This window comes from Carassius gibelio, chromosome A5, assembly GCF_023724105.1.
Source record: "Carassius gibelio isolate Cgi1373 ecotype wild population from Czech Republic chromosome A5, carGib1.2-hapl.c, whole genome shotgun sequence".
NCBI lineage: Eukaryota > Metazoa > Chordata > Actinopteri > Cypriniformes > Cyprinidae > Carassius > Carassius gibelio.
Genome location: NC_068375.1, coordinates 30,796,648 through 30,823,809, shown reverse-complemented (window position 1 = coordinate 30,823,809; position 27,162 = coordinate 30,796,648). Strand labels below are relative to the sequence as shown.

Here is a 27,162-nt window from a genome sequence, read left to right as displayed (position 1 = left end):
TATACAACCTGTATTTATGAATTAGTGCAGATATCAGTACATAAATGATTTAATGTCTCATTTCAGCTATACAAGTGATCTGCTCATTCCACTCATTTCTCCATCATCATCATCATCCAAACTCAGTGCTTTGCTGAAGATTGAAACCCTTTTGATAAACATGCACAGCTGTTGCATAGAAATCACCTCTATATTCTCTTTCATGCAACTTAATATTGTTTTTCTTTAATTTCATGTGTGAAAACTGACTTTAAATAAAGGAGGGGAACCCACACACTTAATTTTCTCCATTCTTCCAAATATGAATTAAAATATATAAATACTTACTGGTGAGGTCAAGCTGGAGAGAAACAAAGCAAGGCTTAGCAAAGCAAAAACTGACCCTGCAGGTAAACAATTCTGGGTTTAAAAAAAAAAGGTAAATTGAATTGTTCAAATAAAAGTTATTTTCGCACTGCAATTCCTTTGCAACACTGACATCATGTGGCAGCTTTAAGAAATGCAGAGGTAGTTTTCTTTTAATACTCCAGATTTATTTTTAGGGAGAAATTGTGCTTTTTGCAGGCAGACCGTAGTCAAGGTCACTCTGTAACAAACGTTAGATTTGAGAGTCGAAGAGTCAAAATTTTAAGTAAAGTCATAACTAATCGTTATTTTATGCTTTGGAAGGGGATATTTGATAAACTGGCTGTCAGGAGTGAAGTTGCTTCAGCAAAGGTAAGACGGAGACATACACAGCAACAGTTTGGTAACAGACATTCATTCATCCTCAGTCACATTTATCAGACAGATACACACAACAAGTTCAGTCTCTAGTTATGCGGTTTCTAAACCTGAATGCAGGGTGTGCAACTGTTTCTGTTGTCATATGCATGTATGTTGTTCTGTGTTATGTGACAGCAGGAACTCACTGTTTCTGAAAGCAAGGGCACACAATCGCCTCAGCTTTTAAATTGCAGATCAATATTGCATGTTTTACTGGAGCTGATCAGGGGTCAAGTGTGTTTTGTCATAAAAACTAACATATTCTGTAAATTAGTATTTTATTCCACACCATTTAATCGCAATTTCAGAAACTGGTTTTAGTATGATGCTGATATTTGCTGTTGCATAGACAACGAGGCCAGTCAGAGTTTGAACTCAGAAGAACAAGTTTGTGCGGTGAAAGTAGAGCTAGTTAGGAGAAGCTTGACCTCAACAAAGTGATTGACAACTTAAATTAAAGCCTTAGGACCATCATTACAAATAAGTGAAAAAAAAACTAACATAAAAACTCAAATTGATTGTTTTTTGTTGTTGTTGTATTTATTCTGGTTTATTCAGATATTTTAACTTGTATCATATCTGTGCAAATATAATTTACAACTATATATTATCACTAGGGGGAAATCATTGTCTTTGTCATAGGAATTGCAACAGCTGTCAAAAGACAGTTCTCTTAGCATTTATATTAAAAACAAAACAGTCTCTGATGAGGGTTTTAATGGTGATTTCTTTTTACAAGTATCCTGATCTTTTGCCCTGGTCAAAACAAACCATAAACAGTAAAAGTTGCATTTCCGTTTACAAGAGATCCCGGAAAAGGATGTTAATGCACGTTTACTGTCTAAATTCAGCCAGGGGCACAAAACAACTCTGTTTAACTTGTTACATTTTCATAGGTTGATAAAAATTATTATTACTATTATCTTTTTTTTTCTTTCTTTTTTAATTAGACGCTGCAGCTCATAGAAGTAAATCTCATTTACTAGTATATATACAAATATATATATATACAGTATTTTTCTTTATAGCATGACAAAGTCACATACACCCTATTTTATGTGTACTAATCATTTTACAATCAAAGAGTGATGTAAGGGGGCAGAGATGATAAAAAGCAGCATATTTGTACACATACTGGGGTGTCTGATCGTACTTCCTCTTAGTTCAGTGAAGAATAACCTTGCACTTTAAATTTGTATTGTGATAACCTAATAAATACGATCAATGAGGTTATAGTACATTTGATCTCCTTCTGGATGGAGCTGTATTCACACACACACACACACGCACACACAGCCACATTATATTCACATGTTGTGATCGAGACTCTTCATTGGGTGTAAACTAAATCGAGCTCACCACAGTACTGTGTAGCATCTCGAATGATTATAACAATTACTACAAGCATCAGGTGGAAGACTTGTGCGTCCTCGGGTGAGAGAATGGTATTCCATACCAAACATTTTCCCATGATGCACTGTGCGTGTTCGTATGCATGTGTGGGGCTGTGCATGGATGTCGATCAGGAGGAACACTGTCCCTACTACCACAGCAGATTTCTCTCAGAAAGACTTCTCTGTCACTTTCTCTCTCTTGCACTCTTGCATTGGAAGTGCAGAGCAGCTAAAACAAGTGGCATCGGTTACTACATACAGTATATTGCTTCGAGAAAACGTTTCTAAAATATTAAGAGGGCTATAGTCATCCTCGATGCCTTTTCTGTGAGAGTCAAGCAGGGCGGCTGAACTGGCCCTCTGATGCTGGGATACGTTTCTATACTGTTCTTTTCATTTTCTTTCACAAAAAAGTTCTCTTCAACACATTGGCACACGCACACAGACACACATCGACACATTCTAGGGACAATTACATCTGTCCTGAAATCAGGTTGTCAGGACAAACGGAGTGACAGAGACTGAGAAATGCAAGTCCTGTCTTCTCTCTGGAAAGATGGAGGGATGGATGAGCAAATAAAGGTGTAGATGGATGAGTCATTTGCTTTTTCCCGAAGTGCTGGAACCCCTGGAACCCCAGTCTCCTCGTTCTCCCCTCTCTCCTCTTTCACCTCTATCTCCATTCTCCTTCTCAGATGTGTAGTTCTTTTCTGAGCTTCTGTCCGATGCTTCTATTTTATCTGATCGGTCTGAACGCTCAGACTTCTCTGACCTCTCTGCCCCCTCAAATGGCTCCGCCCCTTCAGAACGCTCCTTGCGCTCTGATTTGTCTGGGTCGGTGGAGGAGTTTGTGGCTTTCTCCCACTTGGCAATTTCCTCGATCTCCTTCAGGCTATCATTGATGCTGTTGACCCAACCTTTCAGATCCTCCTGTGAAACAGAACACACACACACACACTTGTAATATGGCCACAATAGACAGAGTTTTTACCAAACAATTTTGAACAACTTTGACCTTTTTTCACTCAGGTGGTGCTTTGTCTGACATACCTCATCCTTAGCCAGGAATATGTAGTCCCCTTCAGCAGTGGTCCTAAAAAACATTAGAAACACTTTATTCAAGATTCTTTAATGAATAGATTGTTTAAAAAGGCAGTTATCTAAAATGTGAAGTTAAAAAATTTGTACATAATGATTAAAAAATGTGGTCACGTTTGATCAATTTAACGTATCCTTGCTGAAGTGAAGCACTAATTTATTTAAAAAAGAAAAAGTTTCAGTATCCTTCATCCTTCAGTATGTTCCACCAAATATCATATTGTTTCAAAAGGAAATAAATCAACAAATACTCCAAAAAGCACAGGGATTTTAATGGAACATATTCTAAAAATGCACTTCCTGCATGGTTGTCATTGCTTTTTGTAGCTTCCAATATGGTTGTCATTAAAGATCATACTGAGATAATTTTACCTGAGAATGAACACATTCTTCTTCTTTTTATATCCATTGGTAGTGTCAATTTCGCAAATGGCCAAGTTAAGAAGCGGCTCATCGTTGTAGGTTGTGGTTTTGTGTCGTGCGTCCTTATAGAATCCAATCTCCCCTTGTTTGAGCACGCAGAACAGATTTACCCACGACTTGCTGCAGGAGGTGTAGAAAGTTAGGAGTAGCTTTGTGAGTTACTAGGCCTCACCAAGGCATTTAGTATTGCTATTAGCAGATTAGCAAACACACTAAGAACAGTATTTTTAATACACTTTTGGGCCAAGACGACTATATTACATCTTCGACTATTACATTTGAATGATGAATACTATAAATTCAGTATGTAATGCTCCAGATCACTCTAAATACATCAAAATTAATCATGCTATTTTGCATGATGTACATCAAATATGCAATCTGTAACTTGTAAGGTCCTAAAGCAACAATAACAACATACAACTATTTATGTAATTTATGCTGTGCATACTATGTTTGTATACTATCTAGCAATGCATGCTATTCTGAACACAGTAGTATCTGTGGATAGCATTAGCATAATTAGTTATTATCTTGGTAACAGGTTTGCTAGTCTATTAGCAGTAGCAACGAAAAGCATTTAGATCATTCATAATAAGATTATAGTGATCTGGCGGGAAAAAAATTCATTTCAGGACATTGCAATCAGTTACTAGCAACTAGTAAGAAACATACCTGTTTGGGCTTCTCTCTTTCCCCTCCTCTTCATGTTTCCTGTACAGGAAGCCCTCATGATGGACGGTGTGGGTTGGAGGTTGAGGTGTGGATGGGATGCTCTGAGCTGGTGCAGAACGAGACCGCCGTGGCTCCTCAGGTTCTTTTGGACGAGGTCTTCGTCGTGGTTTGGGGCGGTCTCGAGCTCGAGGGCGATCCAGACTTCTCACTGGTGCAGAGAGGCTGCTGGGTGGTCTGTACACCTCTCCCCTCGCCTGAAAAAGATTCTTTGTGAATGTATGATGCAGAATTGTTTTATTATAAGAAAACAAAAAAACTGAACTATATATTAAAAAAAACCTAAATACTAAATGGGTGTATATGGAAATTAGGTGTGTTGTGCCTCACATTCTCAAGTGCTGTATCTTCCATATCTTATTATATATGAATACTGTACCACACCTCCATTTATATCTCCATACAGCAAAGTCAAAGTCTGCATAAGATCAGTCTTACCTGAACATTAAAATGTATAGAGATACTTAAGGGTCTGAGCTGCTGACTTAAATGTTTGGGGATCAGTCCCAAGTTTCAGAGGATGCAAGGTGACCCAGAAAGTGGAGAATTACTGAGATCACAATTTTGCTATATCACTATTGTGCCCTTGAGCAAGAAACCGAACCAAGAGACTCCAGGGGCACTGTAGCTGCAGTAAGTCTACTCTTATTTGTCTTTGGATGACACAAATAGTAGAAAAATCCTCAACCTTTAAATCAGCAGTGTGTGTGGACTCATTTTCTGGAAAGAGAATAGCCTGAACATGCACTACTGCTTAATTGGGGTCATTAAGATTTAAAACAGTTAAGATCTTACATTGTTACAAAAAATATATATTTCAAATAAATGCAGTTCTTTTACACTTTCTTGAGCACTAAATCATCATATTACAATGATTTCTGAAAGATTATGTTAAAATGAAGACTGGAGTAATGGCTGCTGAAAATATATTTAAAAAAAAATTTTTTTTAATTGTAATAATATTATTTCACAATATTACAGTTTTTACTGTATTTTTATCAAATAACCTTAGTGAGCATAAGAGAGTTCAATTCAACTGACCCCAAACGTTTGAACAGTAGAGTATTGCTAATTGTATAGATAATGCATTAAAATGTTGAGGGGGAATGATGCATGATGTGAATTAAATCTATGACAAGTATTAAATGCCAAAACAGACACGCCACATACTTGGCAAGCTTCTTTCTCCTGTGCTTGCTCAACAATCTCAGCCATAGTTGAACGCTTCTCCCTAAAAAACAAGAAAGATAAGAAAAGCCAACTAATTTAGATACCCATATACAGATAAGAACACATACACACACACACACACACACACAAACACATTTGTTATTTTATCATGGAAGGGGCTTAGACTTCAGTTTTTATTTAAGCTATTTTCTACACTCAAAACTTTTATTAATTACTATTATTCATATTTTTCATTAGGTTTTGCTTTTATATTTTCAGTTTACATTTAATTAAATTTTTTATATGTCTATTTAACTTTATTTTTATTTAATTTGAGTAATTTTAGCACTTCAGCTTTTTTTATTTCAGTTTGTTGCTTTGGCAACTATTCTAATTTTGATTTTGAATCTTAAATTTTGATTTGATTTTATTACAGCTTTATTTCAATAAATGAAAACCATATTTTATCATTTTAAATGAAAAACAGGGAGAATGTGGTGATCCTAAACACTTACCCAAACCCTAAACTCAACTCTAAATGCAAACATTTTGGGTTTTTAGAATAAAATCCTTTACCAAAAGGCATCTCAGAAAAGAAGTTTTGTTCCCCGAATATAGCTAAGCAAACTCACCCAGATGGTCTCCTGTCAGACGGCTCTTTCCCAGATTCTGCGTCGCTGGAGTCATGTTTCTGAACTCTCTGCTTACCGCTGGCCTCCTGCTCACTGGACGACTGTCTCTCCATTCTTCGACGGTAGCGCTCCTGTCTAACAATCAGCGGGAGCTCGTTAAGTCGTGCCTGGATCTCCTGCTCGCTGGAGGTCTGTCGGCCAAGCCGGTACTCTCTCTCTCGCCGCAAGTGATCCATCTGTGGGTCAGATCGGCTCCCGCGGGGGTCTCTCTGTAAACGGCTGTGGATCATCTCAAGGGACGGGTCCAGGCCCATAGGAGGAGCTGGCATGTTTGCTCCTCCACCAGCGAGCTGGGCTCGGTGCGCCTCCAGTAAAGGTGGAACAGCTTTGTGAATGTGGTTGATTTTGGGCTGAAGGCAGTCAGCTTTCAGGTGCTGCCAAGCATATCCCATTTTGGGGTCTACCCCTGCCCCAGCAGCACCTAAATGGTTTAGGCTGTGGTAGCTGGAGTTGTCCTCCCCTAAAACACCCTGTTGGTTTAGTCCAGTGTAGCTGGAGCTGTTCACACCCAAGACACCAACTTGTTGGTTTAACCCCTGATAGCTGGAATTATCCAACCCTAAAACACCCTGTTGTTTAAGCCCATGGTACAAAAGACCCTCCGCCATGACCCCTGATGGCTGGTTTAGCCCCTGGTAGGGGGAGCCATTCATGACAGGCATGTAGGGGTTCAGGGTGGACCCGAGCCGTTGAGTGAGTCTGTTCACCACTGTGTGTTCTGTGGCGTGCATGAGGTCTGACCCGGGCTTGGACTCCAGAAGTGAGTCCTGGAGTGGGTTGCGGAAGAGAGAGGAGGACGAAGATGAAGAAGAGGAGCTGGGCACAAGACAAGAGAGAGGGAACATCTGCCTGCTGAGGAGAGAGGAGGTAGAAGGCGGCTTGCTCAGTTCCTCCTTCATCTTCTCTGCCTGCAGATGGAGGAGAGAGAGAAAGTCACACAAAGATCTTTTAGTTCTCAGTTTTATGTTATTTATATGTAGGGCTAGTGCCAGGTCAACCAGACCGTTCGGCCCAATCAGTCACAATGAATGTGAAAAGGGATTTTAATGGTGAAACAGAAAAGAAATTACAATTGCCAGGTGCAGGAGTGTTCTTCTGTAAGTTGCTCAGTATATTTTAGTTTCATAGTTGTAGTAACAACAGGTTTGTTTATGACTGACAAATACATGAATGGGCCACTTCACATATAGATGGGGATACTCTGCGTTATGTCACTCACACCCCCCCCCCACACCCGCCGACTTCGTTACTTCTGACCCTCTTCAGTGTTGAGCTGGTGCTGACTCTGTTTATACATAAATCTTTGTTTCCATAATGACCTGTCGTAATGAGCTGAAATGATCCTTCCACGTGGACGCAGCCTTCCGGAACGCTTCATGCCGCCGAATCAGCTCCTCCACATCGTCTGTCCCTCCCCCTGCCTCACGGGTATTTGGAGTGATTGGTTCCTTGATTTTGAGCCAGGACTGCTCCGACGGTCCCAGCTGGGTAGACTGCAGCCTCTGCTGGGCTGAAGGGCACAGATAAAGCTTGTGGATAACTCTGAGATGGGATCAGATTGGCAAACCTTTAACATGACATTACAAAATGTCATCACTGACCTTGCTGAAGCTTCTCCCAGTGCTGTTCCCATCGCTCATTCATTTCTTTCTGCTTTGCCATTATATACTCCAGCTTTTCCTTTACCTGGATCAGAGGGTATGTAATCATTTGTGAGCAGAACACTGATGGCAACTGATCCATGTTCAATGCAAAACGGAAGAGAAACTAAATTTTAATCTTTAGACCTCTACATTACTGATCAAAAGTCTGGGGTCTGAATTTTTTTTTTTTTTTTAGGAAAGAAAATAATACTTATATTTAATAAGGACACATTATTTTGAAGTAAAGACATTTATAATGTTACAAAAGATTTTTCTTTCAAATAAATTCTGTTCTTTAGAACTTTCTCATCATTAAAGAATCCTGATAAAAATTTGATTTCCACAAAAACAACCAAATATCTTTTTTATATATGAATAATATTCCACATCTTTTTTTTTTATCAAATTCTTGGTGTGCATGACAGACTTCTTAAAAAAAAATTTACAAACTACAAACTTTTGAATGGTATTGTGTGTCAAATGTTTTAATAAAATCAGCTTCAGTAACATTAACATTAAGCTCAAAAACCCATAATCCATTTAAAGGCAAACTTTAAGACATGAGCCTGGCCATTTGTGTTTTTGGAAAATAATATGATGCCATTTGCATTTTAAACTTTGACAAATCCAGCTTATCAAGTTATCGGGTTAACTTTAGTTCCATGTATGTGTTTGCATGTTTAAAGGTGTGCACATAGAGGGTTCAGTGTTTGAGTATGTGTGTACCTCTTCAGCTGCAGGGTTGCGTGCAGCGAGAAGCATCTTTCCCATCTCCACGCAATGCACAAAGTTCTTGCTCTTGTTATCTATCTTACTCTTCAGATTCTGATGTTGGGACATCATGCTCTCCAGCACAGAGAGGTCCCTGACACGTACACAAGGACCCGCCCAACACCAAAACCCACGCCCAGACACAAACAAGAAACACGCACACACATTATCCTGATGCACACTGTCTACTGTGGTTTGATTTAAATCCAATTGTAGATTCAATATAATTCAGATGGTTCTACAATTGATCTGGTACCTGGCATCGTCAGTTGAGCCAATCTGTCCCATTATCCCATCCATCCACATGCTCAATTCCCGCACCACAGCGAAGAACTGGATCTTATCGGTTACTGTGGTAACCTGTACACGGCTGCCCTCACAAGCAACAAGGAGCTCTTTCCAGGCCTGCATCACTTCCTGCTCACGGGAAAAAATGGCATCTGCCTTCTCCCCGGCATAAATCGCACGCAGCTGAGCTGCGTTTTCTTGTAGTTGGCGCACCTGAAGAAAAGATAAGAACAATGGTAAAATGACTATATTTACTGACACTTGGGGAATCTAAAAATATTGTCTCATACAAGGTTCTTTATAAAACTACTTAAAAATAAACCATTTAATTTAATTTAATTAACAGCTACTTGTTTATCTCTTAACTCATTCTGATTGGTATTTTATAGAAGCTTGTTTCAGCCATGGGAAAATCTTCCTCTTGCAATTCTGATACACTTACAATTGTAAGATACTGTATGAACTAAGAACTGTCAGATTTAAACTTGCAGTTCTGTGGAGAAAAGTAAGAATTAAACTCACAACTGAAGAAGAAAAGTGTGAAGAGTGCTTTATTGCCATATACATACAATTTTTTTTTTTTTGGTGACAGAAGCGTCCACAGCACAAACAGAATGACAGTGACAAAACAAGACACTGGCAATTAAAAGAATAAAAAATAGGAAATAGGAAATAACAATATACCAAAAAATAAATAAATACACAATATACAAAGTAGACAATATTTGTGTATACAGGTGTGTTATGTACAAATGCAAAGAAATGTGTAAAAATGTGTGTGTTTAATAAATAAATGTATAAGTAGTGTTGTGTATTACACATTTATTGGCAAGTTAAATGTTCATAAGATGAGGCAAGAAACTATCTTTATGCCTGGTCGTTCTGGTGCTCTGTTGCACCGACCAGATGGCAACAGTTCAAAGAGAAATTGGGCTGGGTATAAGGGTCCAGAATGATTTTGCCTGCTCTTTTACTTACTCTGGCCAAGTACAGTTATTGGGGAGTAGGGTAAGTTGGTTGTATAAGTAATTCGCTCAACTGTCCCTAATATTCGCTGCAATCTTCCAAAATCTGATTTGATAGCTAAGCTGAACCAAACAGTTATAAAAGAGCATAGGACAGATTCAGTGACCGACTGTGTCAGCTTCCTCAGCTGGCGAAGGAAGCACAGACTGTGTTAGGCCTTCTTGACAATGGAGTCTATGTATAACTCCCACTTCAGGTCCTGAGAGATGGTGGAGTCCAGGAACTTGAATGACTCTCACTGTGCTGTCCATGATGGTGAGTGGGGGGAGTGCAGGGGGTTCCTGATACCCAGCTCTTTAACCTCCTTTCTGTAAGTAGACTCATCTTTGTCCTGGATGAAGCTGATAAGTGTAGTGTCATCTGCAAACTTCAGGAGCTTGACAGAGGGGTCTTTAGAGGTGCAGTCACTGGTGTACAGGGAGAAGAGCAGTGGGGAGAGAACACATCCCTGGGGGTCACCAGTGCAGATGGTGCAGATGCTGGATGAGAATTTTCCTATCCTTACTAGATGCTGCCTGTCTATATGGAAGCTGGTGATCCAGCAAAATTCAGGGGGTCCAGCAAAGGTCAAGTGATGTCTTTCAGGTAGGCCAGCTCTAGTCTTTCAAATGACGTTATAACCATAGCTGTCAAAGCCACAGGTCTGTAATCATTTAGCACCTTAATTTTGGGTCTCTTTGGGATGGGGATGATGGTTGAGTGTTTGAAATAGGAAGGGACTTCATACAGCTTCAGTGATCTGTGTGAAGATGGGGCCAACTGGGCCTGGGGCTTTCTTTCTCTTCTGTTTCCAGAAGACTTGACGCACATCCTTTCACAGACATGAAGTCCAGGAGGGAGGAGAGGGGGCATTGCTGGAGGTGTTAATAGATCCATGGAGAGAAGGTCAGAATGTGTGTGGGGTGTGAGACAGGGTTTTTCAAACCTGCAATAAAACTCTTTCAAATTGTTGGCCAGTTATGCTTGACACAGACACAACAGTTATGGTGTCTTGTAGTTTATGTCTTTCAGTCCTTTCCACGCTGATGCCTAAACTGACAATTGTGAGAAAAGCAGTCAGAATTGTGACATAAAAAGTCACAATTCTGTTTTTTTATTTTTTTATCCTGTGGCAGAAAATATTTTCAGAAGAATTCAGAAAAAAAAAAAATTGCCAAACGTAAGATCAGAATTTTAAGGGGGGAAAATGACTTGCGAGAGGTAAACTTAGAATTGTGAAGAAAAAAATTCAGAACTGCAAGATGTAAACTAGGAATTACAAGAAAAAAATGAATTGTGAGATAAAATGTTGCAATTACCTTTTTATTTTTTTATTCCATGGCAGAAACAAGTTTCCATAGGATTCAGCACTGTGTGATGGTTGTAACTGTGTTTCTGAGTGTTATTGTGATCCTGAACTGAAATGGGAACCACCCCTTGCTCGGTCAGGAGGATGAACCCGCCTAAACACTTATTTATCATGGCTGCTCCACCTGGTCAGAACAGGTGTTGTAGTTTTTTTGTGGGTGTGTGTGTGAGTCTTACTTGTGATACCAGCAGCTGCAGGGAGTGTTCAAAAGAGTGCAGGAGTCTCTGCAGTGTGCCAGGATTGGCTGAGCTCACCTGACATGACCTCACCTCTGGTAGTTGTCTCATCTTTCCCTCAATCTGGACCAGCACCTACAAAACACAAACACAGCCACATTGATAATGCCTCATACTGAAATAAACTGTGAATGTGTTAAAAAAAAGTGTTTTATGGCTGTATGTGTGTTTGCATACCTCCTGAGAGTCGGTGAAGAACTTGTGTAGCTGGTACGAAGCTGCAAGCATCTGTGCTCTGGTCTCCATGAGCTCCAGAAGATCCGCCCAGGACTCATTCAGACCATCTTTCCACTCTGCAATGGTGGCAGCATCAGAGTGACTGCAGTCAATCATCTCATTCACCATCTTATTGACTGAATCCATCTGCTTCTGGCCGACTGCACGTGTCTCAGTGGAGAATTTAGTAAAGCTGCCTTGCAGAACCTAGAAAGATTAGAAGCTTTGAGTAAAACAGAATGTTCAACATGGCTAAACAATAGCACAAGACACACTGTGCGTGTGTATGTGTGTGTGTGTGTGTGTGAGCGAGCCAGTGATACCGTGACATGCTCCAGGTCCTGGCCGAGTTCAGTGGAGCTGGCGATAGCCTCCCTCTCAGAGATCCATTTCTCCAGTGCCTCCACCTCTCGCTTCAGCTGATACAACCAGTATTGCTGCTCCAGCTTTGTTTTCCTCTGTTCCACCAGGTCTTTTAGAGATACATATAGCCGGTCAATATGAGCCTGCTGTTTGGTGATTTGCTCACTGAGGGTAAGAGAGGAGTGAGAGAAAGAAAGAGAGAGACAACAGATTAACTAATTCTGGTTACACTCCACCCTTATCAACAGTTAAATCTAATACTCAAAATTTGAGGTCAGATTTTTAAACATTTTTTGAAAGATGTCACTTATGCCCACTAAGGTTGCATTTATTTATTCAAATACACAGTAAAAACAGTGGCATTGTGAAATATTACCAACATTTTAAATAATTATTTTCTATTTTAAAATGTAATTAATACCTGCGCAAAGCTGAATTTTCAGAAGCCAATACTCCTGTCCTCTGTGTCACATGATTCTTCAGAAATCAATCTTTTTTTGCTTTTTTGCGGAGTGCCTGATTTGGATACGGTGTAAGTCACACATCTTTATTTACCTGTCTGGATGCCCCATCTCAAGCATGCGACGACACTGCTGGGACAATGAGCTCACTGTCTCTGCATAATTCTCCACTGTTTGCTCTAAAGCCAACTGCTCTTTCAGTAACTTAAGAGTACTGGCCTCGTCCTGCAGACAAAGAGGAGAGAAAGAGAGAAAGAATAAATCTTGGTTTACAAAGTGAAAGACAAGCAGACCACATCACATTGACCACAATTTCAATGTCAGTGTATTAACATACTGTAATACATTAACCCAACATTACTGAATATTGTTGTATAAATAAATGGTGTAATTTAAGTTAAAGCTAGATTGAGTACAGTACATACATTTCCTTTCTCCTCATTGAGGACCTGAAGTTTCTGTCCACTGAGCCAAGATTCTGCCTTTGCTGCCTGGGTGTAGTACTGCTGGGCGTGGTTCACGGCATCTAGCATCACTGTGCGACGTTCCATCTCTACCTGAAGCACCTCCCACATCTGCCTCACATGCCCCGCCCCCTCTCGCACAAGCTCCACCTCTGGAGTTCGCAGGGCAGCAACGGCCTCTGCCCTTTCCAGCACCTCCTCGACCCGCCCCCTCTGAGCCTGTATCTCGATCTGCAGCGCCTGGATGTCCAATCATACACACAAGTGAGCTGTCAGTCAAAGCTCTCTGGCCAATCAAAATACATCAGTAGAATCAGAGGCAATGTGAATCAGGCTATAAAAAATGGAGCTTAATTACATTTCCTCAGGCTTAAACCTCCGTTGAATTCCAACAATCTGCAATAAGACTAATGGAATATCAAACAATGACAGGTAATTCATAATTAATTAATAGTTTACTCTTTCTTAAAGGCGACAGTGGATGACCATTTTCCACAGGTTGGTATGGCTCTTTAGGGTTTTCATGAATGTCTGTAATAGTAGTGTAACAGTCATGTAAAACAACACCCTTTTACCTTGTCAAGAACAGCTCTATTGGTGCACTTTTCTTGAAATGCTAATGAGTAGTGAATGTATTTTTATTATTGTAGGGTGGTTGTGTCCACTCACTGCTAAGACACATTATATGCAAATATATGTAAAAGTGAATTTTGCATCTAATGTCCCCTTTAAATAAAGCATAAAAACTAAAATTAACAAAAATAATTGAACCATAATTAAAGAAGAAAACATAAAACAGAAATATTCAAGTTTACATCAAGAATGATTAAACATTAACTATATTAGCATCCACACCAACAATTTATTATAAGTGTGTGGTGCAGTTATGTTGTCTGCAATTTAAATGCAAGAGCTCTTTAAAGTTTTGATTCTGCTCTTTAAAGGTGGATTCTGATTGGCTGTCAATTTTTAATTATTGTTATTATTGTTTAGCATATGGAAAAAACTGTTCTGAAAATGATTTCAACAATATTGCTTCTGGTCTGTGTCGTTTTTGTTGTGGTGTGGACTTTTGATTATTAAAACATTGTTATTTTTATAGTTACTGTCCTTGGTGTGAACGGACCTTTAAAAACTAGGATGATAATCAATCCAACAGATTGACTTAATGGGCCCTATTTTAACGATCTGAAACGCAAGTGTCAAAGCGCAAAGCGCAAGTAACTTTGTGGGCGGGTCTCGGCGCTGTTGCTATTTTCCCGGCGGGATAAATGGCTCTTGCGCCCGGCGCAAATCTAAAATGGGTTGGTCTGAAGTAGCTTCATTATTCAAAGGTGTGGTTTGGGCGTAACGTGAAATAAACCAATCAGAGCGTCATCCAACATTCCCTTTAAAAGCAGGTGCGCAAGTTCCATTATGGATTGCTATTATTATGGCGTATTTACCAGGCGCACGCCAGGAGCGGTTCACAGCCGAGGAGACTGATGTTCTTGTAAGAGCAGTGAAAGACAGAGAAGTTGTGTTGTATGGGGATGGGAGAAACCTACCCAAAATAGCGTCGGTTAAACAGGCGTGGGAGGAAATAGCCACAATTGTTTCATCGATTTTTTTTTCCTGGTTCTTGACGGACAAACCAATTTGTCAGATGTCCTTATATACATATATGACCTCAAACAGGTCTGATCCTTAATTACTACAATTAGCCTGAATAATTTGTAAGCTAGATTTATGCCTATTCTTTCACATATTCGTGGCACACCACAATGATTTCCGTCATCTCATGTGTTAATATTTTTTTAAGTGTAACAATTTATGATTTGCAAAAATAACTGTTGCATCTGTGTAGATTACATGAGCAAAGTGTATGCGCGTTGTGCACGCTATACATTATGGTCAAGCATGCGCCCTTAAAATAGCATAAGAAACAAAGCGCAACGCGCCACTGACTTTAGACTAGGTTTTTTCTGGTCAGTGGCGCAATTGTTTAATGGAACAGCAAAATAGCACCAGGGATTGTTTGCGCCGGAACACGCCTCCTTTTTTGCGCTGAACCGCCCAGGGAGCGCAAGTTCATTCACTAGTTTAGCGACGTGCTTCTGTGGAGGGAAAAGCGCGCTTTGCGCAGGTGCAAAATAGGAATGACACATGCGTCGGTGTACAAAGTCAATTGCGCTGGGTGCAAGATAGGGCCCAATGAATTGATTGACAGACTCCAAAAGGCATTTGTATCATGTTTGGCTCTTGACCTATAATAAAGAACTGAGATGCATCAACCTGTACTGCTAACCTTTCAGAATGATTAGATGGTCATATTCTCACAAAAAAATGAGGGTAGGTGGACATATGAAAACTTTAGGTGTTAGATATTTTGTGTGCATGCTTTGGCATTCATAATGACTTCAGTATTAAAACTAAAGCTGTTAATTGAACACATTAATTTAATGTGACTAACTGTAAAAAGGAAGCATAATCCCACTGTGATTTTCTATATTCTTTACCACAGAAACACTACTGCCTGCGTGAGAATGTACTGTGTCCTATATCAGAGTTTAGAAAAGGATGCAATCGTTTTTCTTGACTCTGACCTTATGGTTCAAAATTAAATGTTGGACACTTTGCAGATTGGTCCCATAGTCTGTAGATGAGGCCAAAAGTAACCGATCCTGAATCCATACCTAAAGAAGCCAAAATTCAGAAAAAGAGGGCTTTTGATACAGTACATAAATAAGTGTGATATTTTCTGAAAAACATTGTAGTGCTTGCACATGCAAAAATCACAGACTGACACTGTGTATTTCAGAGTGGTACTTAGTTTTTCTACACATGAGCAGCTCATGATCCTGTGTTCTCATAGTCTCATAGTGGCTCCGTTCACAGTATCAGTATCACTCATCTCTTAATTTAACTCATCTCAGGATGTGCTGTGGGTTCAGGTAACTTATAAAGTGCATTTACACCAACCATCCTCCCAAACTTGTAAAGAAAAGCAACTGGCTGCTGTCAACAAAACAGCTTAACAAAAGAGCTCCCTGTGGTTTCCAACAAAATAAAAGCTTGATAGTTTAAAGTTTAAAAATGAAGAAATTAAAAAAGCCATAAATACTAGTATTGTACTTTTACAGTTATACTGTACATTTTTTTATATTTTTTCTTAAATAATCAGCTTTTTGCATTTTATATTGAAATATTATATTAGTAATATGTACATTTTACATTTATATTTAATATTTTATGTAGTTATAATAATCATTCTAATTATCATTACTATTATGATTACTATTATTATAGATTTATGCACAAACACAGCAAACCTGGAGCTTTTTAAAAATCACATTTGAGTTCGTAATCACAATTTTTTTTTTCTCAGATCACGTTCTGAATCTTTTTAGCATAGCTTTATTCAATAGATAGAAATTGCTAGTTTGCTGCTAACATTCTATGGAGTTACTAAGTGAATGGATTGCTAGGCTTTACTGATTTGTTGATCTCACCCCAAGATTATATGATATTCAATATGATATATTTCACCCTTTTCATTGCCCTTCTATTACTTAACTTCATAAATAAATAACTTCAATCTTCAACAAGCAGTGCAATATGTGCAGATTTGAATACCTCAAGTAGCAATGAATAAATAATAATAGTGGAACTTTAGAGAAAAGAAAGAGGCACTTACAATCTCATCCTCCAGGTCCTGGGTGACTTGGTGCATTTCTTTTGAGGCAAGAATTATCCGCCTCCTTTCCTTCAGAGGCTCAATAAGACGCACAATTCGGGTCTCCGTCATGCCTCCTTGCTCTTCTCCTTCTGGTCTCCGGTGATCAGCACTAGCCCTGACTTCACCAACACCTTGATAAAGCTGCATCTGTGCTTCCATTGACTATGAGACAAAGATAAAGTGAGTTTATAAATGGATGTAACATTTTCAAAATCATGGAAAATGTGGCTGTCTCACTTGTATCCTCTGGAGTTGCTGTCTAAAAGTGGGGCGGGGCTGAAGGAGGGTGGGTTGGGTGCTGTGGGTGGAGCCTAGTGTGGACGGCTGCTCCTGTATGGCGTTGAGATGCTGGTCCAGGTCGCTGAGGGTGTTTGAGGGCAGGTCGTTAATGCGGTGGTTCTGAGTTTCAAACAGCTGACGGGCCTTGACTTTGGTGGTGTTCTCCAGGTGAGACCAGCACTCTCTGATTTCCTTCAACTTCATCTCCACCACCGATCGCAACTCAGGCTGTTCCTGGATCAGCTCCTCACCCTCCTACACATAAAAATGTCACATAGTCCATGTATATGTTAGTGCTCTGAACATAAACCTTCATCCCTGCCAGTTTATGCCTGTGTGTGTATGTATAAAATGGAAAGAGATCAAAGTAAAGAGAGTATCTGTCTCTTCAGAGCCATGGCTGAAGTCCAGCCTCCTAAAATAGGGTGCCATCTCACACACAAATGTGTGTGTCTCTCTTTCTCTACATCAGTGTGTAATGCTTCATTCTTCCCTGCAGAACTGCTTGAAATTAAATTAACTCCTCATTCTCTTTTCAAAATAATCTGCATCCCTCTTTCCGTCACAGAGTTGTCACTGAGTGTGTGTTTGTGCATGTACAAGTGTGCATTTCAATACGTGTGTGCATTTGTGTTTTATAATGCAGTGCAGAATGTCTCCTTTTGGCACAAGTCGCTTGCTCCCCTGTACTGCAGAGAGAGAAATATTGTGTGGGAGAAGGAGAGAGAGAAACAGATGGAGAAACAAAGAGATACAGAGAGAACAGAGGAAAAACAGCAAAAAGGGGTCTGGATGGAAAACAAAAAGATGAGAAGATGAGGTGGATATAGAAATCTGTGACATATAGATGGTTCTAGCTAGATGCTAACGTATTCTGACTGGTTGTTAAGCATTGCTAGGCAGTTGTAGCTGGTTGCTAGGCTTTGTTAGATGTCTTAGCTGGCTGCTAGAATTTTCTAGCATTGCTAAGGTAATGTGGCTGTTCGTTAGGGTGTTTGAGCCAGTTGCTAAGCAGTTCTAACCCCTCCAAGGGTGTTCTAGCCATAGATAAGTATGTAGACGTCTTATTAGCTGCTGTTTCTATGGGCTGCTATATGTAAGCCATCTGCCATATTGTCTGTGATCACTAGAGATCATGCTGACTGTGCATCTGCAAACTTGATTTTATATATATATATATATATATATATATATTAGTGCTGTCAAAATTAGCGCGTTAACGCATTCGATTAATTTGAAATATTTAACGCGTTAAAAAAAAATAACGCAATTAACGCGGTTGCAGTTTTTTTTATTTCCAGTTGTGGCCTATGTGTGTTCAACGTGCAAAGAAATATGGATAAGACCAAGGAAGGACTTTTAGACGGAAAGTTTCAGTATAAAACTCTGCCGGATTACTCTTCAGTCTGCCACAAGAAACATTTTCATTTAGTCTGCCACAAGAAACAGCAACATTAAAATAACGAAATAATTGTGTAGCGGAGTATTTTTTTGTACACAGTGCCGCGAACTGTCAATCACTCCTGTACGCGTGCATCACTGTCCTCCTCAGCTGCAGCAACTTGCGCTCTCTCTCTTCATCAAGCTTTAAAACAAAAAGGGGACAAAAAGATCATATTATCTTTGTGCATAGGCTATAGATTAATTAGATAAATGAATATCTAAATTTGTGCCTTGCCGTCTACGGTATTTTTTTAGAACTTAGAAAAAAGATGCTGCAGTCAATGAGCAGCCAGCGGGGGCTGCAGGACGACGCAGACAGTTTTTAATGTTTATCAGACAATAAATACTCAAGATTTTGCTTTAGTATAACTCACAACGAGTTTCACACACCTTCTCCGGCCACGTTGAGTTGTTGACACTTAACAGTGGGAAAAGCGACACATGCGCTATTCACTTGTATAACTTAAGGGTGAATGGGTAATGTAGTTTCTGCTCTGGGTGGGATGAATTAGGAAGCTTGCATTGTGAAGGGCGCTCTGAAAATCGGCAGTGCAGGTAAAAGATTAAAACCTCTATTAAAACAGATGTCCAAATGAGCGTACCGGTACGCTACAAGCACGTTCTGGGCGCATGGAGAGGTGGCGGTACGCTCAAGAGCTATATTTGGAAGTGGCGGTACTGAGTACTGGTGCATACCGGCCCACTTAAAGCACTGGCAATGACTATACTTTGGAATTTTTTTGCAGTCCACTTAGAATTCAACATGGAAATCATTTTTGTTTTTTATTGGCATTGATTGTTTTGAAATTCAAATGGTACTTACATGCCTGTGTTTTTATTTCTGTAATAAATATGGCTTTCAAGCCAACAGTTAATTTGGAGGATATTGATGGTTTATTGCAGGTATGTTGTTTACATGAGAAAATCAGTGTTACAAGTTAAACAAAAATTCCAATAAACATTCATAAACATTTAAATAGTTTCTTTGTCTTGAGTTTACATTAATTATTAACATTTTACATTTACATATCCAAAAAGTTTCAGTCTTTTAATTGCGATTAATCGCGATTAATCGCGATTAATTTTTAAAAATTGTGCGATTAATTAGTTAATTTTTTTTAATCGATTGACAGCACTAATATATATATATATATATATATATATATATATATATATATATATATATATATATACACTAACTGACAGGGTTCTTTGTATATTTTACAGCATTAGTTGAGAGAGACGTACTGCACCTGATATATTTGTATAGATAGACTGGAATTAAATCAAGACCTTGTAAATAATAATTAAATCGAATCATAAAATCTGTGTCAATACTCAGCCCTGACAGAAAGCCAGACAGACAGACAGACAGATAGACAGATAGACAGATAGATAGATAGAGGACGAGGTGAGGAACCCTTCTGATTTCATTAGATCTGACATATAATCTCATTAATTTTGTACTACAAATTACTCAATATGCGTATGTATGTGTGCAAGAGATGGAGAGAATGTGTGTGAGTCTAGAACTATTCTTGTGCATAATATTGTCCATCATGGGTTCTTTTGAATGGCCTGGTGAAACAAGGAGGCAAGGTCAGCTCTAAGGACATTATCATGTACTGTGATTGGTCCAGCCACTTGTCTGTCATTGTGGATGCTGAGTTGAATGAGTCCGGGAGTGGGGGAGGAGGCGGGAACTCTTCCAGAAGGACGAAGAGTTCTCCAATCACAGTGGGACACAGTGTCATAGCTTCTGCTGTTTATCAGGTTACAGCCTCATTAACTCACGTTTCTGCAGCTACGTACCACTGTCTAAGAGTGAGCGTGTTTGTGTGTGATGCTGTTATTGCTCTCAAGTCAGGCAGCTCCTCAGGGCTACAGAAATCAATTTCAGGAAAAACTGGCAGCCATCTTAGTTCTGCTAATAGATTTTTTTATTATTATTAACAGTGCTAAAAATAAATAAACTTCTTCTCACAAAACATGCCATGTCTGACAATATTTCATATATTGGGATCACAGACTAAACATATAGTAATTAGTTGTTTTTTTTATTATTATTATTATTTGCTTAGCATTTGATGTACTGTAGCAAAGTTTGTGGTTGCTCAAAAGATTAAATTTGGACAAATTCAGAGCCCTCCATCACTGAAAACGATTAAGGATAGTATGAAACTAATGAACTTATTAATTTGAGATAATTAAAGGGTTAGTTCAACCAAAAAGGAAAATCCTGTCATTAATTGCTCACCCTCATATCGTTCCAAACCCATAAGACCATTCAAAAACACTGATGTACTGATAAAAAGAAACATCTAGAATTCTACAGAATAAAATAATTCTAAATTCTACAATGACCTACATAACTGTAAAATAAATCCTAGATTTCTGACACAGCTGTAGTACAGAAACAATATCCTGAAGAACAGGGAGAGAAAAGGAAGCATGTTCCAGATTGCACATAAAGCAGAATTAGACTCTCCTTCTTCAAACTGAACAGAACGAGCAAACTTCTGATAATTCAAAGACAAACACACAGCACGCAAAGACAGAACACTTGGACTTGACTTAGTGAAGTAAAAACCATTTTCTACATAGCAGCACAGGATATTCCACATATAAACATATTCCCATGCATCTTCTGATGAATCGAATTCACTGAAGGATTCAGATTATAAAAGCAATTTCACTCAAGAGATTGGTTTGCATGTTTGATATGGTCCACTGAAATCACCCGAATAAAGATTTCAAAACCGCTGGCACTGAAGTACCAGAGCAACATTAATCACAATTCCACAAAAGGCCTGAAGATGCATGAGAGTCACACCCACATAGAGTAGCCGAAAAGCAGCTGATTTCCACTGGCATTTACAGATCAAGAAAAGGAAAAATCTTGCCATTTATTACAATTATGGATATTATGTAATACTATGACATTAGACTTTGCGAACCCAAGATCTGACACTGAGTCACTTTAGGGCTGGGAGATCTATTGAATATTCACAACATATTCACAGTGACTTTTATGATGATAATAATTTATGCAACACTGACAATCCTGTGATGATTTTTGATGTGTTGTTTATTTGTGTCCTTAAACGAATACACTAGCATTCCTTCCTAGTGATTAGAGAAATTTCAGTAGTTACGTTCACTTAAGTCTGATTGTACAGGATTAGAAAGTTTAAGTAAAAATAAATATATAAATAAATAATTATTATTTATGTATTGTCGTATTGGTGTTTATAAATTATCTGCATATAAGATAAATATAAATAAAATCAATATATACAAATATACATAAAAATATAAATACAAATTAAAAACAGCGTGGAAAGCATGCCTTTGCTTAAAAAAGTAAAGTAATACTAATAATAAATCACAATTTTGTTCCATTTCAGAATGGAGGAATATATATATTAATCTAATATTGTCAAAAGGCAGGAATATATATATATAATAATCAAATATTGTCAAAAGGCTGACATATATTGGGCAATTTTAGCTCTATTTCCCAACGCTATGCACAATCATTCATTAAAAAGAACTCTATTAACAGAACCATTATTTCTAGCCACATGACAAGTCTGATTGCTGCCTGAAAACTGATTGCTGACTTTAATAATTCCAGTAAAAAAGTGCTTTCCCTCTAGGCAAGCTCTGAAACAGAAGTATCAGAAAATAAACAGGACTGACATTTAAAATCAGCTTGAATAAAGATTAGCTTAATTATTACAAAGTAGTGCAGTCAGCCTAAAGGCTACAGAGTTTAGAGTCTTACATCATCTATTCCTTGATGATCTGTTAATAGCAAACTTAAATAGTGATACATGGAAAGAAACATGAGAAGAGAAAACAAGGCCAAAACTGAAAGAAAGCAGGCCCACGACATCTAATAAAGCATTCAGAGTGTTGTAATTCAGAGTACTGTGGTACAGATCCACCACAATAACACAGTGACGAATCAGACAGAAACAAAGCATTTGAGATATTATTCATCAAATCATCAATGCAGGAAAATACATCTAAAATTTCAAGTTAGAGCTGGATTGTTTAACATGTACTAACACACAATTCACACGGGACAAAAACCTTTGTGGCAGAGACCCTTCACCTATGTTTAATTGTTTTGGCCATCACCACCGCAAAAAAGAAAACACACTTGCACAGACCAACACTACCACATACTAGCACCTCTGTCCACACAGCATCTAGGCTTTGATCTACCATAAAAACACACTCACATATGCCAATCCATGCATTCGAAACAGTAACAGATAATGAATTCATATTTTGCACAGTTTAACACTTGTGAAACCGTTTAGCACATGTCAGTGAGGCTGTTCATCAGCTTTCCACCCACTTTCAGCATGGAAGAAGAACAGTAGCAGCGTCTCGGCAGTCATTCAGCAACACACGACGTATCATGTCACATGGTTCCTTACTAGCAAATATGCCATTAATACCCATCATATCTTTAGACTGATTTACATACTAATCACATTAATGTCCCTTCTTCAGATGCTTTATAGTACAGTGCCATTCGAAACCCAGCCTTTAAACTTCATCTGCACCAGGATGTCCTGTTATGTATCACGCGATGATAAAGAATATCAGCTTCATCTTGATTCTCACCTCAGCTCGACCAGTACAGAATATATTGAACACTAGTAAACATATCTTCTACCACCACCTGAACACTATCCCAGGAAATGTTTTAGCCATTCTTAAAAGGGAACACACCTAAAATTCTACAATTGTAAAATTATAGTTGATACCAATAAGCTGATTATTGGCTGATAACCAATACATGGACTATAACATGCTAAAATCTAAAAATGAACAGTAATCATCTATGTAAGATCAGTCTTTTGGTGTTCAAGTGAATGTAAGCAGCACAACATTACAATTTACAGCATGAAATACAGATAATTTTGAGAATATGAAAGCATCCTTCAAAAATTGTGCTGTAATCTTAGCCATAACAGTGTTATATCTATAAGTTAGCATTAGATGGCAAACGTAGCCTAAAAATACACTAAAAAAAGAACAAATAACTGGTATAAAAAAAACTCTAGATGGCACAGACTGATAGGTTCTAACTCAATCTGATATAATGACATCATAACTCACATCCTTTATTTTTTATTTTATTTTATTTTTTTCAGCAGCCAATGAGTTTGCTGCTCAAACAATCAAATACTCGGCTAGTGGTTGCTGTAGCAGTTGCAGCACACTTCAGAAACCCTCCACCTTCCCCAGCTACACCTGTATAGGTCTGCTATGGATGGATTCATGTATGTTTATATGGGTTTGTCTCATATGTGCAGCAGCAGTATTTCTTACATGCTCACAGCAGCATTTCATGGATGTACTGGAAGTAGCAAGTAATTGGTACTCGCTATGCCGCACCAGTATTGGAGATCTATTCCGCCAAGACCAAACACATTGACATTGCCATATATATGGCCGGCAGCCATATCACCCTGGAGCCCAAGACCGGTTGCCCACTGAAGCTAAGCAGGGCTGAGCCTGGTCAGTACCTCGATGGGAGACCTCCTGGGAAAACTAGGTTGCTGCTGGAAGAGGTGCTAGTGAGGGCAGCAGGGGGTGCTCACCCTGTGGTCTGTGGGGGTCCTATCACCCCAGTGTAGTGATGGGGACACTATACTGTTAACAAGCACCGACCTTCAGATGAGACGTTAAACTGAGGTCCTGACTCTCTGTGGTCATTAAACATCCCAGGATGTTTTAGAAAAGAATAGAGGTGTGACCTCTGCATCCTGGCTAGATTCGCCCATTGGCCTCTGACCATCATTGCCTCCTAACAATCCCCATATCTGCTGATTGGCTTCATCACTCTGTCTCCTCTCCACCAGTAAGCTGGTGTGTGGTGGGCGTTCTGGCGCACTATGGCTGCCGTCGCATCATCCAGGTGGATGCTGCACACTGGTGGTGGATGAGGAGATACCCCCTGACTATGAAAAGAGCTTTGAGTGCCTAGAAAAGCGCTATATACATGTAAGGAATTATTATTATTATTATTATATTACCATGCTACACTCTCCGAGAATTGTCATGGCAGAAATATAGTAAAAATATATATAGTATCTATAACCAAATATTAAACATTACCCTTTGATACAATATATGTAAATTGTATTTTACCTTGTTATGACTTAATACATTTGGAAGCAGTCATTTAGCACTTTTATTTTATGTTGTTTAGAACAATGGTCATGTATTGTATAAATAATTAAAATAAAATGGTTGATTGATTGATTGATTGATTGAAAAATCTCTTATTTGCTGGCATCTCATACTAAATGCATTTGTTGTTAAATACAGAACAAAAAAATAGAAGGAAGATAGAAAAAGAAATCCTGCACGCTGTCATGTCTCTGTTTTTAGATGCCGGATGAAGATTGCATAATCTAAAATTTGTTGTTTCAACAGACATTGGATTTCTTGCTGTCTACTACAATTTGGGGATTTTTTCTTGTCTCAACATTGGTTTAAGAAAAAAAATATTACAGACGACACTAGTTTACTCCTTTCCAAATAAACATCCCAAAGTCTACACCTATATGCCAGAATCTGTCCTAGCTCCATCTTCAATTAATCCCAAATTTGTTCTAAACCCATTCAAATCTATTTGCTGTTCATTCTCAATCAAGGCCAAATCAAACCTCCTCAACTAAAACACAACCAAAGCAGTCCATTCATAGCCAGTTTTCAATCAATCTAAATCCTTTTCTCAATTCATTCTCAACCAGTCCTGAATCTTTCCTGAACAAATCTGTCCTCAACATTCTTACCCAACCCTGAATCTATCCTCAGTCAGTCTTAACTCAAGTCTTATTTCTATCATACTTCTCATGAACATGCCAACAATGCCAAGAATCCAAACTGGCTCAGTAATGTTTTACACAATTTCACAGCAATTATATTTATTAACCAAGAGAAAGCTAAATATTCAGACACAATCCATCAGAAATAATCCTTTAGGTCTATGCTGATCTACAGTTCTTATTAACCATGTTTAATGGAATATTTTGTATTTTCTGATCACTTTCATTTAGACCTATATATATATATATATATATATATATATATATATATATATATATATATATATATATATATATATACACATATATTTACAAAGAGTCTGTGCTCATATCCAATGTGTTGGAAATGAATTGGAGCCCATGCAGTCCCCTGAAGAGCACCTTGTGTAAGCAGTGCCCACTTGTGAATACATTTTTTCCTCCCTTTTCCACCCATTTCTTTCATTTCATCCTTTGTGACTCACCTGTTCGATCTTGGCAAGCCATTCTTTGTTGCGGGCCAGTTCAGCCATGAAGGCCTGGTGCTTCATCCATTTCCTGTGCAGCTTCTGAGCTTCATCTTGCGCTCCATCGCGAGCTGTCAGCATCCTATCAGCCTCTGGGAGCTCTGCTCAGCTACACCATACACACACATGCACAGAGCAGTCAGCAGACGGCTATGACACAGACACACTCTGCCACAATCTTTTAGCCATCATTTCCACACACACACAGCGCTAGGCCCCATACACTCAACATCAATACAACACTGCAGCACCACGAAAAACCTCTTCACCTTCACCACCAGCACACACACGCATCCCAAAAATGTCCAGAGCAGAGAAGAGAGCAGCACCTCAGCAGAATGTGCAGCAGCAGTGGGGTCTGGAGCTCAGGGATGGGGCATCCACTGGGTCCTCATGTCCTCCAGGTTAACGTCCAGGCCCCTGCAGTTCTGCTGCAGTATCCGTGCGTCAGTCCAGCTCAGAAAAAACAACCGGTACGCATGCACACGCAAGACAGACACTCACTGAAAGCGCTTGGTCTTCCTACAGAAATCTTCAATGGTGATCACACCAGCTGTTTCCAGGAAAAAAAATAAAAAATAATAATCACTGCATCATAATCCTTCAAGTGACATGAGAACCAAAATCCACATCTTCGCCTGCTTGCCTGTGTGCATCCGCGTCAGGGGCGAAGCTCTGGTGTCAGCGCTGCGTCCGGAATCGCTACGCCGTCCTGCTGTCGACCGGTGTGGATGGGGGGGTTCAGAGGAGTGGGAGGAGTCGCTGATGTGCGTGTATGTTTTGGGGCAGCAGAATTTAGATACCTAAAGACACAAGATACCCTCTTTGAATGAGCTCATGCACTTGCAAACATCGTGATGCGGAGGATGCGATGGCTGAATGGATGCACACGTGTGCTTTTGTGGGCAGATTCTCATGTGCTCTAGTGTGATTGCAATGCAGCATGCTGCAGTCTCTCTCTCTCTCCCTCTCCCTCTCTCTCTCTCTCTCTCTCTCTGTCAGCACAGAAAACCGCCTCAATCCTACCAACAGACTTTACTGCAGTGCCTCAGAGTGAGGGAGGGAGAAAGGGAGAGAGCAAGAAAGAGGGAGAGGCAGCAAGATAGATAGAGAGGGAAAAGGGAGGAGGTGGTAGAGGATGAAGGCAAAGGGGGCTGGTAGAGACTGAGGACATAGATAGAGAGTGAGATAGAAAAAGACGAGGCATAAGGATGGCACATTGACTACAAATGGAGACAGAAATACTCAGGGAGAAACACACCTTGTATG

General features: G+C 39.2%; 1 protein-coding gene across 1 annotated transcript; it reads right to left on the bottom strand.

The window, feature by feature from the left end:
• LOC128011967 (spectrin beta chain, non-erythrocytic 4-like) lies at window positions 1-26,827 on the bottom strand. The gene is made up of 20 exons (XM_052594802.1): window positions 26,223-26,827; window positions 25,852-26,002; window positions 17,046-17,342; window positions 16,767-16,970; window positions 15,676-15,765; window positions 13,052-13,330; window positions 12,721-12,851; window positions 12,126-12,330; window positions 11,764-12,009; window positions 11,527-11,661; window positions 8,945-9,189; window positions 8,644-8,782; window positions 7,876-7,960; window positions 7,594-7,784; window positions 6,215-7,182; window positions 5,583-5,643; window positions 4,356-4,609; window positions 3,630-3,800; window positions 3,210-3,252; window positions 1-3,089 (listed from the first exon to the last, which is right to left on the bottom strand). The coding sequence occupies exons 2-20, from the start codon at window positions 25,972-25,974 to the stop codon at window positions 2,757-2,759; spliced, it is 4,200 nt and encodes a 1,399-aa protein (XP_052450762.1). The 5' UTR covers window positions 25,975-26,002; window positions 26,223-26,827; the 3' UTR covers window positions 1-2,756.
• Between the last annotated feature and the right edge of the window lie 335 nt (window positions 26,828-27,162).

Coding starts and splice junctions, on each gene's coding strand:
- LOC128011967 (XM_052594802.1), bottom strand. CDS start 25,974: ATGCTGACAGCTCGCGATGGAGCGCAAGATGAAGCTCAGAAGCTGCAC. Junction 7,183..7,593: donor ATTTCAGCTCATTACGACAG/GTCATTATGGAA, acceptor CTCCATCTGCAG/GCAGAGAAGATGAAGGAGGA. Junction 3,090..3,209: donor TATTCCTGGCTAAGGATGAG/GTATGTCAGACA, acceptor TCTGTTTCACAG/GAGGATCTGAAAGGTTGGGT.